Below are 16,127 nucleotides of genomic sequence, written 5' to 3'. Positions count from 1 at the left end.
GCGAGGTGATGGCTCAGGCAGAGTGGATATGATGTTGACCTTACAGACAGGGTCTGGAAAGCAGTCAGAGGGGTGAGGGGAATTGCATTGGCAAGAGGAGGGACATAGGAGGAACCAGAAGCTAGAGCTGGCACCGAAGGCACACGTCCCTCAGAATGTGACTGTGGAGCTGGGTTATGAAAATGATGACTGGTTAGGAATGACAAGAAGGAGAACGATGGGCATCCGAAGACCTCGTGGTAACAGAGAGCATGCTGAGGTGGGAAGCATGGTGCTGGAGAGTGACCCAGAGCTCCTGAGCAAACCTGGGCATGGCGGTGTGAGGGACTGTGAGCTGGTCAGGCTGAGAGGTAAGAAAGCTTCCTTAGCCTGCCTGGAATAGCAAGGCCACGGTGGCACCAGCAGTGATAACTGCAGTCACAAGCCAGGGCGGGCATGGCACCTGGTGGAGACATGTGCCATGGCTTCCTGTGAGGTGGAATCAGCTTGCCTTAGGAAGGTAGAGCCATGAGGTTGATCTTGGAAACGTGAGTCAGGGGAGTTACAATTTTTCTTCTTTGCTGTGTGACTTTCAGAAAGGTTTTCTTGGAGGAAAGAGACAACTGTGATCACCAGTCACTTCTTCAGGTTGTTGGGGTCTAGGAGCACAGCCCCCTGTAGCGCCTGAAATGAGTGACTGCTTGCAAGTCACTGTGATTGGCAGTTAGTGGGACAAAAAGAGGGCTGAGAGGCATGCTTTCATTCCAGATCAAGGGTAGGGAGGAAGGGCTTCAGGGCTAAGGGAGTAGATTAATTCAGTTTGGGACATGGCGGATTGTGCCACCAGAGGGGTGAGCCCATGGGCACATCCTCAGGGTGCTAACTATTTGGGTTTGAAGAGATGAAGGCAGGTTCAGCTGAAGATGAGGATGTCGGCCTTGCCAAGGCTGAAGAAGTGCCTGGGGTTTTGGGAGCTGAGGTGATTGCCCAGGTGGTGGTGATGGGAAGGATAGCAAGAAGAGGAGAGCAGAGCCCTGCAGGGGAAAATGCATTCCTCATAGTAGGGAAACTTTGCGCCTGGTGAAACGACGGTGAAAACTGCGAACGGTACTTAGTATGTGAGGCCGCTGAGTGAGTTACAGATTGTTTAATACGATGCACTCGTTCTGCTTACACACTGCACATCCAACCTGCTCAGGATTAAACGGCCTCTACTTTGGACTTCCGATGTAAGTAATGCTTACACATAACCTCAAATATACCATGATCCATGATCTCTATTTATCTTTGTTACCAATCCATGTCCCTGACTCAGAAAATTGTTTATGTGTGTGCATGCATGCCTGTGTGCATTTGTCATGAGCGGGTCTAAGGCCATGAGAGTATCAAGGAACGGAAAGCAATGCAAGCACCCCACAATGTTGGAAACAACGTGTAGATACAGTGTGTTAACATCTTCTTGTGGCGTTGTGTGGCATTCTGAGTCAACAAGGCCATAAAAACAATTTTTCTCTTCTTTGAGACTACAGCAGAAGACTGAGACAAAAGTTGCTCGTTTCTTTTCATTTCACATTTGCTGTGGGGCTCAACATAGAGAGACAATGCCATTGGTCAATGTTAGGTTGGGAGCCCAGGCCCCAGTCCCTCACATCTATCCCACTCCCAGGCCTGGTCTGGACTTCAAATCCCAGCAGGCCAGGTCCTGACCCCTCCCTGGGAGTGGGTCAGGACCACTCCCCAGGGTACTTAAATGATCCCCCAAAAGAAGAACACGTGGTCTCCCTTTCTTCCTCCTGGGGGTCGCTGTGGCTTCCCAGTTTTCCCCTCGGGGCCACCCGAGAGCGCAGATCTCCCATTAAACCTGGATATTTTTTAATTTGGCTTGATTAGGAATTCTTTGCGTCGTCAGAGAGCTCGCTTAGGAAATATTCCTAACAGTCAGGACTTCTACTCCTATTTTTTATAATAGATTCTTAGACTACTCTCTTAGAGTAGACTTCCTTTAGATTAGAATACAGAAGGCCAAAATTCTTCTGAATAAATTTATGTGGCATTACCATATGCCATCACCATCATCACCATCAACATTGCCATTATCACCATCAGTGCCGTCATCATCATCATCATAGTTCTCATTACTGTCATCAGCACCACCACTCTCATCATTATTATCACTAAGATCACCATCACCATTATCATCGGTCCTCATTGTTGTCATCATCACCATCACTACCATCATCTTATCATCACCACCATTATTATCATCAGCATCACTACCATAGCCATTAGCATCACCACCATCATCATCACCACCATCACCATCATCATTGCACCCACTGTCATCTTCACTGTCAACAGCATCCTTATCACCAGGTCCATTATGTCATCACCATTACTATTGCCATCATCGCCATCACTACTGTCATTGTCATCACCATCATTATAATCATGTGAGAGCATTGCTCATCATACTATGTACACGAGTCGAGTCATTTATAACATTTATAACAAGCTATAATGGGAAAATACATATAAAATTATATAGCTTGAAACAAGCAAAAATTTCAACCAGCGAAATAGATCTAAAAATTGACTGATAGAAAATATAGGAAGGACATACACTAAGAAGCAATTGTGCTATTTTGGGGTAGTAGAAGCAGCTGAGTTTCTTTTTGAGTTTGCTATAATAAGAGTGTACAATTTTATCATTTAAAGGCACAGTACTTTTATAAAGAGAAGCAAACAGGGCAGTTGGTACTGCCTGAGAAGGTCTCATTGACCTTGGGTAAATTTACTTCTAATCTGTAGGAGAGGGGGCTGCAGACGCAGCACAGTGGGGGGAGTGCTTGCTTAGCATAGGGGTAAATCTACTTCTAATCTGTAGGAGAGGGGGCTGCAGATGCAGCACAGTGGGGAGTACTTGCTTAGCATTGCTATACCCTGAGTTGGAGTCCCAGATTCTCAGTATTGAAAAACAAAGAAAGAACAAATAAATAAGAAAAATAAAGCAAAACAAAAACCTTGTTGCTAGCAAAAGGGATCTGGAGGAAGCTGTCTCCCCAGGGACAGTGTTCTTGGCTCTCCAGCGCTGACTGCAAGGCTAAGGACAGACTGGAGGGTTGGAATGCCCCGGGGTTTGAGGTGTCCCACAGACGACCGCAAGGCTTAGGCTTTCTTTCTGTCACTGCCCTGACAAGGTCACTCAGGTGCTAGGCTTAGCCTCCATCCCTGCTCACCTGCCTGTTCTGTCTCTGTCACCATCTCCAATCACAGTTCCCATTGCCCCCTGGCCTGAGGGTGTCCCTAACTCAGAGGAAGAAAGGCAGCAGGGAGAGAAAGAGAAAGGAAAAGAGGAAAGACTGGTGGGCAGACAGACACAGCACTCACTCTGGGCTTATGGTGTAAGTTAATGCAGTCTTCTGAGCGCCTTTCAAACTAGGAGTCTCCGGCATCAGTGGTCTATGGAACACTTTGGGGATACTCCCCAAGACTATCCGCCCCTCAGTTTCAGTGTAGCCATGCCAAAAGAGGTCAGGGCATCTCTAGGGTGGTAAAGCGTGTGCTGGCTGCTTGGCTAGCCTGAGTCCCACATCTTTCTATCTGACTATCCTGAGTATGCAGGGAATTTCCCCTCCTCCCCCCAGCTTTCTGTTGATGCCTAAGTCTTGGAAGGTGAACAGGAGAGGACTCGCCAGGATGAGAGAAAACCGGTTTCTGAGGATGCTTTCATTGCCCAATGCCATGGACAAACCAGCAATGACTGGAGGTGAGGATAGGGTAACCTTCAGAGCCCAAATGTCACAAGATATGTCTGGTTTCTCCCTTGACTTGCTGCAAATGCAGACAAGGAGCAGACATGTTATTTCTAAGGCTGCCACTTCTGTGTTCACTGGAGTAAGACTGACCACAGGGAAACAGAGGACCATGTGGGAGTGACGGGGGCCCATGAGGAGTTGGGTAGCATGCTGGGCCAGGCTCACTCTCCTTTCTGGTAGCCATGATCTGAGGGCCTTCTGGTAAACTCATTTGTCCAAAAATATCACAGAGCATGTGACATCACCTTCCCATGGCAGGGAGACATTCAACTTCCTAGTTCAGGTTTGGGAAGTGGGGAGTGATTGGTCTGCTATGTTATAAGCAGAAATGATAACAGCAAATTCTTTCTAGGGTCTTCTATGTTTCCTGCCCCTCCCACTTATTGCCATAGTAACTCACCAACAAGAAGAGAGGATTGAGTCCTCTGTGGGCCCATATTTCATATAAAGTAATTTACAGAAGGCTCACTGACCACTAGGTGGATGCAATCCTGCCAAACAAGTAAGACAGCCACCTAACAAAGGCCAGGATGTATGGCTCCTTTCTCCTTTGTTAAAAATGTAGATCGCCCAGGGAGAGGTGCTTGCCAAAGCTGGTGACTAAGGTGCAGGTGTTTCCCTAGTCCTGCATCTCCCCACCCCACCCCAGAGAGAATATTAATGAGCTTCCACCTTGGTTTACCTGGGGGATAAAAGGTGTTTTGTATGATAAACACAGGTAGATCTTTAGGAGAGATGAAGCCTGAGATGTCCTTCCGTGATGACTGTGTGAACTGTGTCTGGTTATTTCTCGCACCTCCGTACTGATCCAGTTAGGGAAAATAGTTTTCTATGTTGGGGCCCATGGGCCCTGACAGTCTTCCCTTGTCCAGGAACCTGCTCCATTGCTGAAGAACATTTGTCACAGGACCCTGAAGAAGTTGATGGGAACTCTCAGGACAGCAGGAAAGCCTCACCTGCCTGTCCATTCCCAGCCAGTGCTGGAGAGGTGAGAATGGAATGATGGGCCCTGGCTTCCCTTTCTCTTCTCTTTTAGGTTAGTCCTGTCTGAATGTATTTGTTACTTGTCTCGCTGGCGCCAGTTAAGGAAGGGAGGGTTTATTATGACCCACTGTTCAAGGGCTCGGTTCACTATGGGCCTGAAGTCGTGGCAGGCCAGAACATGAGATGGCTCATCACACTGTATCTGTTGTCAGGGAGCAGAGAAGGTCACCTGCTCAGCTCCCTTGCTAAGCTCGGGATTCCCAGTCCATGGAAAAGTCTACTCGTGGTTAAAATGAATCTTCTTACTTCAGTTAACCTAATCTAGATAATCCCTAATAAATATGACCAGAGATTTGCAATGTGGTATTCCCCTCTGTAGGCTGTGAATATGTTTTATTATCATTGGTGAAGAAGCTGCTTTAGTCTTTGGCAGGGCAGAGTATAGCTAGGCAGGAAATCCAAACAGAGATACAGAGAAAAAGAAGGCAGTCGGAGAGATGCCAGCAGCCGCTGAAAAAGTCAGATGCCAGAGCATTGCTGGTAAGCCTCAGGGCACATGGTGATATAGAGATTAATAGAAACGGGATAATTTAAGTTGTAAGAGCTAGTTTATAACAAGCCTGAGCTGATAGGCCAGTTTGCAATTAATATTAAGCCTCAGAGTGGTTATCTTGGAACTGACAGACAGGAGAGAAACCTCCAGTTACAGATTTTTTTCCATGGTGATTCCAAATCCCATTAACTTGATAATCAACATTAACCATCACAATAATTAAATGTGTCCCATAGGAGCACTTACCCGAATGGTATGTGCAGCCTACTGGTCCAATAATCACTGTTGGGAGAGAAAATGTCCAGAGCTCTCATTGGGGAAATGGCCAGTTTTCTAGTCACACAGGTCCAGACCTAGGCTAGGTGGCTGGCACTCATTCTACACGCTGCAGACTGCACACAGAATGCAGTACTTTCTACCCTTCTCTTAGCATGGTCTCCAGTGGGGGCTGATGATAAGGTGCACAAAGAACTGGAGGACATGGATTGGGAGGGTGGAGGCGTCTTCCCTGATCTCTGCTCCACCAGCCGTGGAGAAACCCTGGGAAAGTATTTCTGATCTCTAACCGCCTGCTGCTTCATTTTCAGAAAAGACAGCCGGTTTACTCTTCTGGGGGTTGCCGTGCTGTTGAAACTGAATAGACATGTCTGGATGTGGTAGGGAAGTGGAACAGAGGGTACCTCTTTCTGCTGCTGGTCCATCCTGGGAGATGGGCTGGCAATACCCGTGTCCACCCAGAACACATCTAATCCCATTGCACAGATGCATGCAGAATACACCTAAGGCTTGTCACAGCAGCGCTGGTGATGTAGGCAGGTGTTGAACCTTGAGTCAAGAGCTAATAGATAATGTACTTCAAAGACTCCATAGGTCAAGGTACAGGTTACAAAGGGCTCCCCTAGCCTCTTAGGCTCCTTCATGCACATTACAGACATACAAGGTCAGGAGTTAGAAATTTTAAAAAGATAGGCTAGAGAGATGGCTCAGTGGACAAAGGTGCTTCCTGTCAAGCCCAACGAGCCAAGTTCGAGCCCCAGAACCCACAGGAATAAAGAGAACTGACAGGACTTTAATCCCAGCACTTGGGAGGCAGAGGCAGGCAGACCTCTGTGAGTTTGAGGCCAGCCTGGACTACAAAGTGAGTTCCAGGTCATCCAACACTGCTAGACAGAGAAACCTTGTCTTGAAAAACCAAAGACAGAGAAAGAGAAAGAGAGAGAGAGAGAGAGAGAGAGAGAGAGAGAGAACTGACAGACTGGCCAGCTGTCCCATCCACATGTACACTATGGTACACACACCTGCCCTCATTCCCACTAAATAGATAACTATAATAAAATTGTTTTTTAAAATATTTTAAAAGAATTTGGAGGAGGATTTCTCGGAGTGTGTGTGTGTGATGCTCTGTTGTTTACACCATCTTCCTTTTATAGGGAAGGTCAGGGGTCATTTCTGTCTTCTCCCAAGTCACATGGGGAACGTGGTATGTGTTCCCTGGATTTGTGGACCATGACGAAAATTCCAAAGCCAAAAGAAACACACTCTCAGCCATGTGCCCAGATGAAGCTAGTATTGGCCATGAGGCACAAACGTGTCCTTGGAATAGAAGTGACCCTCCTTAGAGCAAGAGAGCCAGAGAGTGGTGCCTAGGTTCCCGCCAGCAGCACCCTCTTCAGCCTCAGAAGGGGGATCCTCAAGGGAGGAAGCCACTCCTTAAACATGAAGTCTTTTCCTGGTTCCAGAAGACTGGAGAGATGTCAGGCTCTTTCAGGAACCCTTGAAAGCTCTTCTGAGCCCTCCCCTTGTGCACACGCTCCTCACAGCAGAGACCAAGCACACTGGAATAAGAGAGTGCTGTCCTCCTCCACGGTGCTGAGGGGAAAGATGGACTGTGTTCTGCTGTCTTGCCACTAGGTGGCGGAATGCATCTGACAGAGGAGCTGTCCAGGAAGTGCTAACTAAATTTAATTCCGAGTTCAAAGTGAAGCTAAATACCGCTACAGTGTGCAACTTACGGATGCTAAGACACCTACTTGCTTTTTAAGCCTAGAAAACAAATTTGTTTTTATATCTGCGTTACAGAGAATCTTAATTACATCCTTCTCTCCAGTTTCCTGAATACGAGGAGAGACAAGTCAGCTCCTTGTCTCCAGGATGGGGTGAGCAGTGGTAAGCTGTTCTTGTGTACTATATGAATAATGAACAAATACTACCTGTAAATCTAACACTGGGCCATTTAAATACAATACCACCATGATAGTGCTATTTGATACTATTCATAAATAATTACTATATGCCATGTACTTAATGTTGTGATGGTTGGCTTAAAATATATAAAAACTTATCATTGTCTTCATAACTAATAAAATATAGACTAATACTTTGTAAGTACACATCTTAAATATGAGCACATGTATATACATCATTCTTCTTGACTTATAAGCTGTTATATGTGTTTATGCGTGACATGTCACCCACAGGCTTTGAATGCTTGGTCCCAGTTGGCGTGCTATTGTGGGAGGTTCTGGAAACTTGAAGAGGTGCAGCACCAATAGAGGCAGTAGCTGCTGAGGGTAGGCCCTTAGATGGCTGCTATCTCTGGTCCCTTCCTTCTTGTTGTTTCCTATTATCAGACAACGAAGTCGCTTCTCCAATCTGTTCCCCTCACCATGACGTTGTCCCCAAATGCTTGGGGTCAAGTGACAGTGGCCTGTAGCCCCTGACACCATAATCTAAGCCAAGTCCTCCCTCCCTGAAGTGGTTTCTGCCAGGCCCCGTAATACCAAAGGAGCCAATATGCAAATTGCCGTAGGTCTCTTTCCCTTCCTTGATATCTAATTAGTCCTTTAACTATCAACTCAAAGTGACCATTTTGCCAGTTCGTTTTAGAGTTGTCCCGTCTGATGAAGGTTTCCATACTGTCCACAGAGCAGAACTCCATCTGCAAGGGACCTAGTGAGCCCTCTCTGTGGGAACACAGTACAGTGTGGGTCATATCTAACTTTAAATACTTTAATTGATACACTTTCAGAAACATAGGTCAATAAGAAATCCACGTTTAAGATTTTATTTCATTATAGAATATATCTGATAAGGGTTCATACAAACGGCTTCTTCTTGAGTCACGTTGTTTCCTGGTGCCCCGCCCTTTCACAGCAGGCTAGAGACGGCAAAGGAAATGCCTCCAAAGTTTTCCTCCATTGGTGTGGTAGAGTTCGGGTAACTCGATTCGCTTGTTTGCTTAAGTGAGTTAAAAATCTCAGCATTTGTCCTTAGCTCTTTGTGATTCTTCTGTTTAGAAATCTGAGTGCAGTCCCCAATGTAAACAATGAATTCAATCTGTCACACAGTGGGTAAGGCTTTCTCGACGCATTTAGACCACCTATGTCCTATTCAGCAGAGCACAATCTTAGTCCATATGATGCGCGCTGTCCATGCACGAGAGTGGGGAAAGGGGGATGCCCTTAGCACCGGGAGCCCCTGAGCTGCTGCACTCCCCAGGCCGCTGCCACACTGAAGACAGTCCTTCTCCGACTTGATCTACTTGGTCGTTGGGTACAAGCGGACAATGTCCAAAGCACGCACAGTGAGGCCCAGCCTTGGGCATTTTATCGTGAGTTACTAAACCCTATACAAGGACAACACTGTATCATGCCATTAATACACAGGGCGGTGGCTAAATGTCTCACCATTAATCAGGGCATACAAACAGAGATGGGCGGCAGGGCTGAAGTTTGTGGAGGTGCTGAGAAACTGGCTGTGCCCCGGGAAGGACAGTCTGTCCAGAGTGTGGAAGCACCGATACAGCCCACTGGAGCCCAAGGGTTCTGTAGTGGAAACCGTTTATTTAGAGAGTACACATTCCCTTTCTTGCCAGCCTCCCAAAGGGAGGGGTTAGTGAGATCTTAGTTACATGACCAAGGAAAGTCTGGTATTTGCATTCCTGATTCAGTTATGTGATTTATCCTTTTAGGACCAATTAATCAATGACCGCAGTTCGGTACTTCATTATAAATATCCGACCTAGCAAGGTGAAGCAGTGAAGACAATATACAATATTTTAAAAGGCATTCTGTGACCATTCTGAAGAGTTCATAGAAAAGTGACTATAAGGACACACCAGTCCCTTCCGTTGATGCCACTGCCATGTAAACCTTGGGAACTTTCTTTACCCAACATGCATTCTGTCCCGTCTTATATAACAAAAGCGGACACAAAACCGCTTATCTGGTGTGACACTCGCTGGCTCCCCAACTAAGGTAACCGGTAGAGGGACAATTTTCCTGAGGTTTGTAAGAGTTTGTAGACAAAACAGAAATCACAGTGACCAAGCGGAACGTGAGTCTGTCTCCTCGGGCGCCATCTGCTCCCAGAGCTCCCCTGGGGACTAAATGACCCGCCACTGCATGATGCTCGTGTCTTTCCCACCCGTGGAGATAAGGTGGCTGTCTTCACAGAGGAAGTCGACGTTGGTGACATGGCTGCTGTGTCCACCATAGATGTGGCTTGGAGCCTGGAAAAATACGGCAAGGAGGAAAGCTTAGATAGAGGTGATGGGCATCAGGAATGCTTGCATTTGAGATCAGTCCATAACTCCCTTACTCCCCCGATTTAAGCTGCTCTTGTCTGTGCACCTGCTTCATGTGCAGGACTCAAGAATGGTGTAGAACTAATCCTCCAGGACAGAAGCAAACACATGATGCACTTGAAATCAAGTAAGTCAATGCCAGAGGATGCACCAGGTATGAGCCAACCCTAGGGTGGGACTAGGCAGCTGCTGGGGTGAGGGATAGGGTCTTCTGGCTGAAGGATGTTCAGATTCACCAAGGCCCAGGAAAGCAATCTAGGCACAGGCATGGTCAGTTCAGCAGGGATGGAGTGGTGTGTGTGTGTGTGTGGGGTATGTTGGGGTTCTATATAGCTGCAGAAGTAGATACACCAGATATAGAGAGCTTTGTGGCCACATCTGGGTTGAGGTTGCTCCGAGGGCAGAGGGGAACCCCAGATGTGCTCAGGCAGCAGATTAGTAGGGTCATGCTGGCAGCCCTGACCCACAGTTCATTTCCAACAGGTCAGAGCACAGTGCCAGCCCTGAGGAAGAGTGTGAGTGGCTAAGGCCTTACCCTGAACTGTGAGCAAGGGTAGGAGAAGAGGTGCACTTTGCCAAAGTCATCGCCTGTGCACAGGAGCTTTTTCTCGTGGGCCCGGCAGATGGCGTTGATGTCTGTTCCGTCAGAGCCCTCTGGCCACACTCCTGAAACAGAGCACAGACATCACTGGAAACCCCAGACCCACAGCACACAGGACCTGGCCACACTCCTGAAACAGAGCACAGACATCACTGGAAACCCCAGACCCACAACACACAGGACCTGGTCACCAGCACATCACAAAAAGAAAACCACCTTCAGCCTGGGCTCTAGAATCCAGTGCGAGGAGGATGCTCATTTCCAGCTCCTGCTTCTCTCTGCTTCCTGGTCCAGTCTAGCCTGGGCCAGCCTTGAGAAGCTCTCCATTGTTCCCTACAGCTTTGTTGGGGCCCGTCTGGGCGCAATGACAGAGTACCAACTGCCCTGGTTATGAAGAAGCGGTTTTCCATTGTAGGTTCTTGAGATTGCAGGGGTACCTGGATGGTAGGGGCACTGTTTCCAGGGAGAGACTTTTGGTTGAAAACTTTACATGTGAGGGGGCTGAATACACCAGCTTCCCAGCAAGCAGCCCTGGTGTAAACCTAGAGGGCTTGGCACTCAACATCAGGAAACAGAGTAGCCGCACTGAAGGGACTTACGAAGTCTTATCAGTCTGCTGGCTTCCAGCTTCTCAGATTGTAGCGACTCATGTTAGGCTAAGATGAGCTTTGAAGGAAGTGAAAATTTTAGGCTAAGGATCAAAGAATATAATAATCCTAACAAGTGGCAAATGAATCAAGTGTTACATGGTTCATATAGGTACAATATCCATGTAATCACTGTAGGAGGACCAGCCCGTGCTTTTGGGTCAATTCCTCCCTCATCCTTCTCACATAGCCTGAGCCTGGGAGATGAGAGAGTGTGTATCATGGCCCAAAGCAGTGATAGAGAAGATGCACAAGACTGAAGGTGGTGAGGCTGGAACGATGGCTCAGTGGTTCAGGGCCTGGGTTCGATTCCCAGCATCTACACGGCTGCTAACGACTATCAGTAACTCTAGTTCCAAGGGGATCTGACTCCCTCTTCTGGCTTCCACTGGCACCATACACACATGATGCATAGTCATGCACACAGACAAAATACTCATACCCATAAACAATTAAAAATACATAAATTCTTAAAGATTTGAGGTGGTGTGATCTCATACATTAGAACACATTTTCCATGTTCAAAGTCAATGACATCTGTGGACCCCTACCAAAGACATGGAATCCCAAGGTGCAGGTGTAGGTGGCCCACTCGATGTCCCTTGTGGTTTCCACACTCACAACTTGCTTACAGGCAGATGGGACCCCTGGAAGAAGCAAACAGTCTTGTGATTTTTCAGCGAAGGGCCCCCACCCTCCCTGGGGCCAGGCAGGGTCCTCGGAGCCACGCCCCATCTGGGAAGAACCTCCTCCCAGCCATGGGAGCAGTGGTGCACAGCTGTCAGTTTGCCAGGGAAGGAGCGCAAATCTGGGCTTTAGGGGAGGCTGCCTTTCAGGGTTCAGTGTCCTTCTCTGAGACACCCTCTTTTGCTCCCCACCACCAGCATGGCTTCTCCCATCTGTGGCCAGTCTCTGGTCTCCAGCCACCACATGGCAGTGTCCTCATGGCAGGCCTGAACCCTGCCTTGCTTCTGGACTGTTCAGCCCTCTTCCAGCATGTACACACACACCACACACAGACATACAACGCACACAGACACACAACACACAACACACAGACACACAACACACACACGCACATACACACATGCATACACATGCTCATGTGCATCTCTTAGCCTCTTCAGCTCTGAGGCAGGGGTGGAAGTTCATGGAAACTAGTCTCAGCAGGTGCCAAGGCCTCCAGGCTCATCTGTCTGGGTAGGTTCTAGACTCAGGCCCATACCACAAGCAACTGCCTTCTTGTGCACCCATGTGAGGCAGGACCCGTGGAGGAAGGGCTCCCTCCCAGAACTGGCTGCCTCTCTTCTCTGCCTTTCCCAGGCTCCTTACCAAGCAGGCAACAGGCCCAGGGGAGTAACTTCCTCCCTACCCCTGGCTGTAGGCCCCTCACCTGCATCTGAACCCTGATTTCTTTATTCATAAAAGGGGCCAAGAACTTTCAAAGTGCCAGAAATCACTATGGATCATGAGAAAGTGTGGGCAAACAGCAGTGTGCATTTGAAGGAATGTTCTACGGGTGGAGACCTGAACACTGTCATCCCACGGACCCCTCCATTTTGCTCAGAGCAAAGGCTGCTGTTGGCATCCTTCCTCCTCCCAGGTACTGACTAAGCACAGGGACCAGCCTAAGAAAGGCTTAAAGAAAAGGAATAGGGCCCCGGGGCTTTTATCCACCCAAGTGAGAGGGACTTCATGGTCTCTGCCTGCTTGGGAGGGTACTTTCACCAAGGCCAGCCATACTGTGACATTCACCCACCTCCAGGACCTCCACACGGGGCTCACTTCTTCCCCAGGGTGGGGAACAAGATCCCTCCCAATCAACCCAATCCAATGTCAGGCCCCACCTCACAGAGGACACTGAAGGATGGAGAGGGCCTCGTCCCACACAGGCCTGTGGGAGTCTCAGAGCGAGTGTCCTGAGTCATCCAAACCCAGACAACCCTGCTGTCCGCTACTCACAGTAAAGGATTTCGTAGTCCCCGGAATTGGACACCAGGAACTGTGAGTTCACGGACCAGTCGAGGTGGGTGATGAAGCTGGAATGGCCCTGGGGGAGAACACTGGGTAAGTCCCTCGTGCCTTTCAGAATGGGGAAGACACCACACCACCGTCATGAAATGACCACGTAAGCACCCCCAGGAAACGGAAAAACGTACAGAGCATTTGCCGACTCTTGTGTATCTCCTCCCGTTGTCGCCAACTCCGTAAATGTAGATGCAGTTGTCGTGAGAGCCTATTGCTAAGAAATTCCCATCTGCAGAAACAGGACAGATTACGAATGTGAAGTCACTGTGTTATTCATCACAAGAGAAAAGGGCACTTGCCACCATAGAGCTGAACCAAGCAGCCCAATTAATGAACTATCAAAGGGAAATACATTGCTTTTCTTTCTTTTTTTTTAAAAAAAGATTTATTTATTTATTTACTTATTTATTTATTATGTATACAACATCCTCCCTCCATGTATGTCCACACACCAGAGGAGGACACCAGATCTCATTACAGATGGTTGTGAGCCACCATGTGGTTGCTGGGAAGAGCAGCCAGTGCTCTTAACCACTGAGCCATCTCTCCAACCCAATACATTGCTTTTCAATGCATCCTCTAAACCTTTCAAAGTTCTTGTTTGAAAAACACCCATAGAATTAGTATATAAGTATAAGTATAGAGTCTGCTGGGTGGTGGTGGTGCACGCCTTTAATCCCAGCACTCAGGAGGCAGAGACGGGCGGATCTCTGTGAGTTCGAGGCCAGCCTGGTCTACAAGAGCTAGTTCCAGGACAGGCTCCAAAAGCTACAGAGAAACCCTGTCTCAAACCCCCCGCCCCTCCAAAAAAAAGTATAGAGTCTAGTAAAAGTTTATAAAATCCTTTTTTTCAAACTTTTAAAGTAAAATTTGAAATCTTTATTTTTATTTTATGTGTATGTGTATTTTGTCCACATGAATGTAGGTATGTGTCCCATGTACATGCAGTACCTGAGGAGGCCAGAAGGGAGCGTCAGAACCCTTGGAACTGGAGTTACAGGTAGTTATAAATTGCCATGTGGGTGCTGGGAACTGAACTCAGATCCTTTGCAAGAGCAGCTAGTGCTCTTAAACACTGAGTTCTCTCTGGCCCCTGAAATATAATCCTATAAATTGTATATAACTCTTCCCTGGCTGTCCCCTTCCCCACCTTTGCAGGGTGGAGACCCAGTTTTTCGGCCCTGGTTGTCTGAGACTGGGCCTCTGCAGCCACAGCCTTCCTCATAGGGCCTGGGCCCTAGGAGTCCTTGTATCCTCCCGAGGCTCCACCTCAGTGGGTTCACTGCCTATGTCAAGGAAGTCTAGGATGCTGGGCTGCAGGGCTGGTGCCAAGCAAGGAGCTTTCGGTAAGGGTGGCAGAGTACTCCCTGTAGCCGGCCAACAAACAGCCAAAGTTGATGATGGGGGAGACCCTAAGACCCACCAGGAAGAAACAGGATCTAAAGACTAGTCCAGAAATGCCAGCGTGTCCTGAGCAGGGCCAACAGGAAAGACAAGGGAACAACAGCAGAGTAGTGACCACAAGTGGTTGAGAGGGCGCTGAGGAAGGAGTGAGGGATGATGGGTTCCTCCAGCCAGCCAGCCTGCAGGCAAGTCCTGCTCCTACTGATCATCCATCCCTGCCCACAGAGCATGCTGTCTTAGTTGGGGTTTCTGTCGCTGTGAAGAGACACCATGACCACAGCAACTCTTACAAAGGAAAACATTTAATGGGGTGGCTTATAGTTTCAGAGGTTCAGCCCATTATCATCCTGGTGGGACATGGTGCTGGACCTGAGAGTCCTACATCTTGATTGGCAGGCAACAGGAAGTGAACTGCCTCATAAGAACTTCAAAGCCCATCCCCACAGGGAAATACTTCCTCCAATAAGGCCACACCTACTCCAACAGGCCACACCTCCTACTAGTGCCACTCCCTTTGGGAGCCATTTTCTTACGCACATGTGTAGGCTGCCCTGAAGTCCTCAGTCAGGCTCACTAGGAAGTCCCTGCCACCACTGGCACACACCATCGCTTTGCCCGGAAGGTCAGTTCTCTCCCCATAGAAGGATAACACAGGGTGGCATGGACTGTGACCACCAGAAAATGGTATTTTAGGATGCTCTAGCAAAATGTGGAGGAGGGCAAGATCGAAGCAGCCTAAGCAGTCAGGAAGCCCAAAGGGAGGGGCAAGCATATTTGCTGGAGAAGGGGAAAGAAAGCATACTACAGAGGCTGGGATCCTCGACAGAGCGCCCACACTGCTGGCTCCAAATAGGGCCAGGGAACGTCAGATCCAGTGTCCCTGTCCTGACACCCATCTGGTCATGACCACAGCGCTTTACGCTGACAACCACAGTAACAACCACTTTCCGAGCGGTGGCTGTGGGCCAGTGCTGTCTAAACTCTTCTCACAGGAACCCAAATAAACATTAGGAGGCAGGGGTTGCCAATCCCATATTTTAAGAGTAGAACCATAGTGGCCCAGGGTGCATGTACGTGCATGTACGTGTGTGTGTGTGTGTGTGCATGCATACATGTGTGTGTGCACATGCCACACTGCATGAGTAGAGATCAGAAGACAATTCATAGGGAGTTAGTTGTGGCCCAGGGTGTGTGTGTGTATGTGTGTGCGTACATGTGTGTGTGCACGATGTGTGTGCACATGTGTGTGTGCACATGTGTGTGCGCGCGTGCATGTGTGTATGTGTGTGTGTGCACACGCCACACTGCATGAGTAGAGATCAGAAGACAATTCATAAGGAGTTAGTTTGCTCCCTAGGGATCCAACTCAGATGGCCAGGCTTAGCAATAAGCACCTTCACCTGTCATGTGTTTCATGGGTGCCTGGGTTCAAATGTCAGTTCTGGTAGCTGAGGCCACTGTGGTGGTTTGAATTAAGAATGGCTCCCATAGCCGGGTGGTGGTGGCACACACTTTTAATCCCCACACTCAG

At 48.3% G+C, this 16,127-nt stretch overlaps 1 protein-coding gene across 2 annotated transcripts in view; it reads right to left on the bottom strand.

Moving 5' to 3' along the window:
* Positions 1-9,153: 9,153 nt before the first annotated feature.
* The window catches only part of Eml1 (echinoderm microtubule associated protein like 1), a 106,573-nt gene continuing 99,599 nt past the window's right edge, over positions 9,154-16,127 (bottom strand). For both annotated transcript variants that reach the window (XM_026781032.1, XM_005343535.2), the window contains 5 exons: positions 13,324-13,421; positions 13,127-13,214; positions 11,716-11,811; positions 10,452-10,582; positions 9,154-9,841 (listed from right to left, as the gene is read on the bottom strand). In XM_026781032.1, coding sequence (XP_026636833.1) covers positions 9,716-9,841; positions 10,452-10,582; positions 11,716-11,811; positions 13,127-13,214; positions 13,324-13,421 — 539 coding nt within the window. In that variant the 3' untranslated portion in view covers positions 9,154-9,715. The remainder of the gene's footprint in view (positions 9,842-10,451; positions 10,583-11,715; positions 11,812-13,126; positions 13,215-13,323; positions 13,422-16,127) is intronic.

This window comes from Microtus ochrogaster, chromosome 1, assembly GCF_000317375.1.
Source record: "Microtus ochrogaster isolate Prairie Vole_2 chromosome 1, MicOch1.0, whole genome shotgun sequence".
Lineage (NCBI taxonomy): Eukaryota > Metazoa > Chordata > Mammalia > Rodentia > Cricetidae > Microtus > Microtus ochrogaster.
This window is presented reverse-complemented; position numbering and strand designations above follow the sequence as displayed.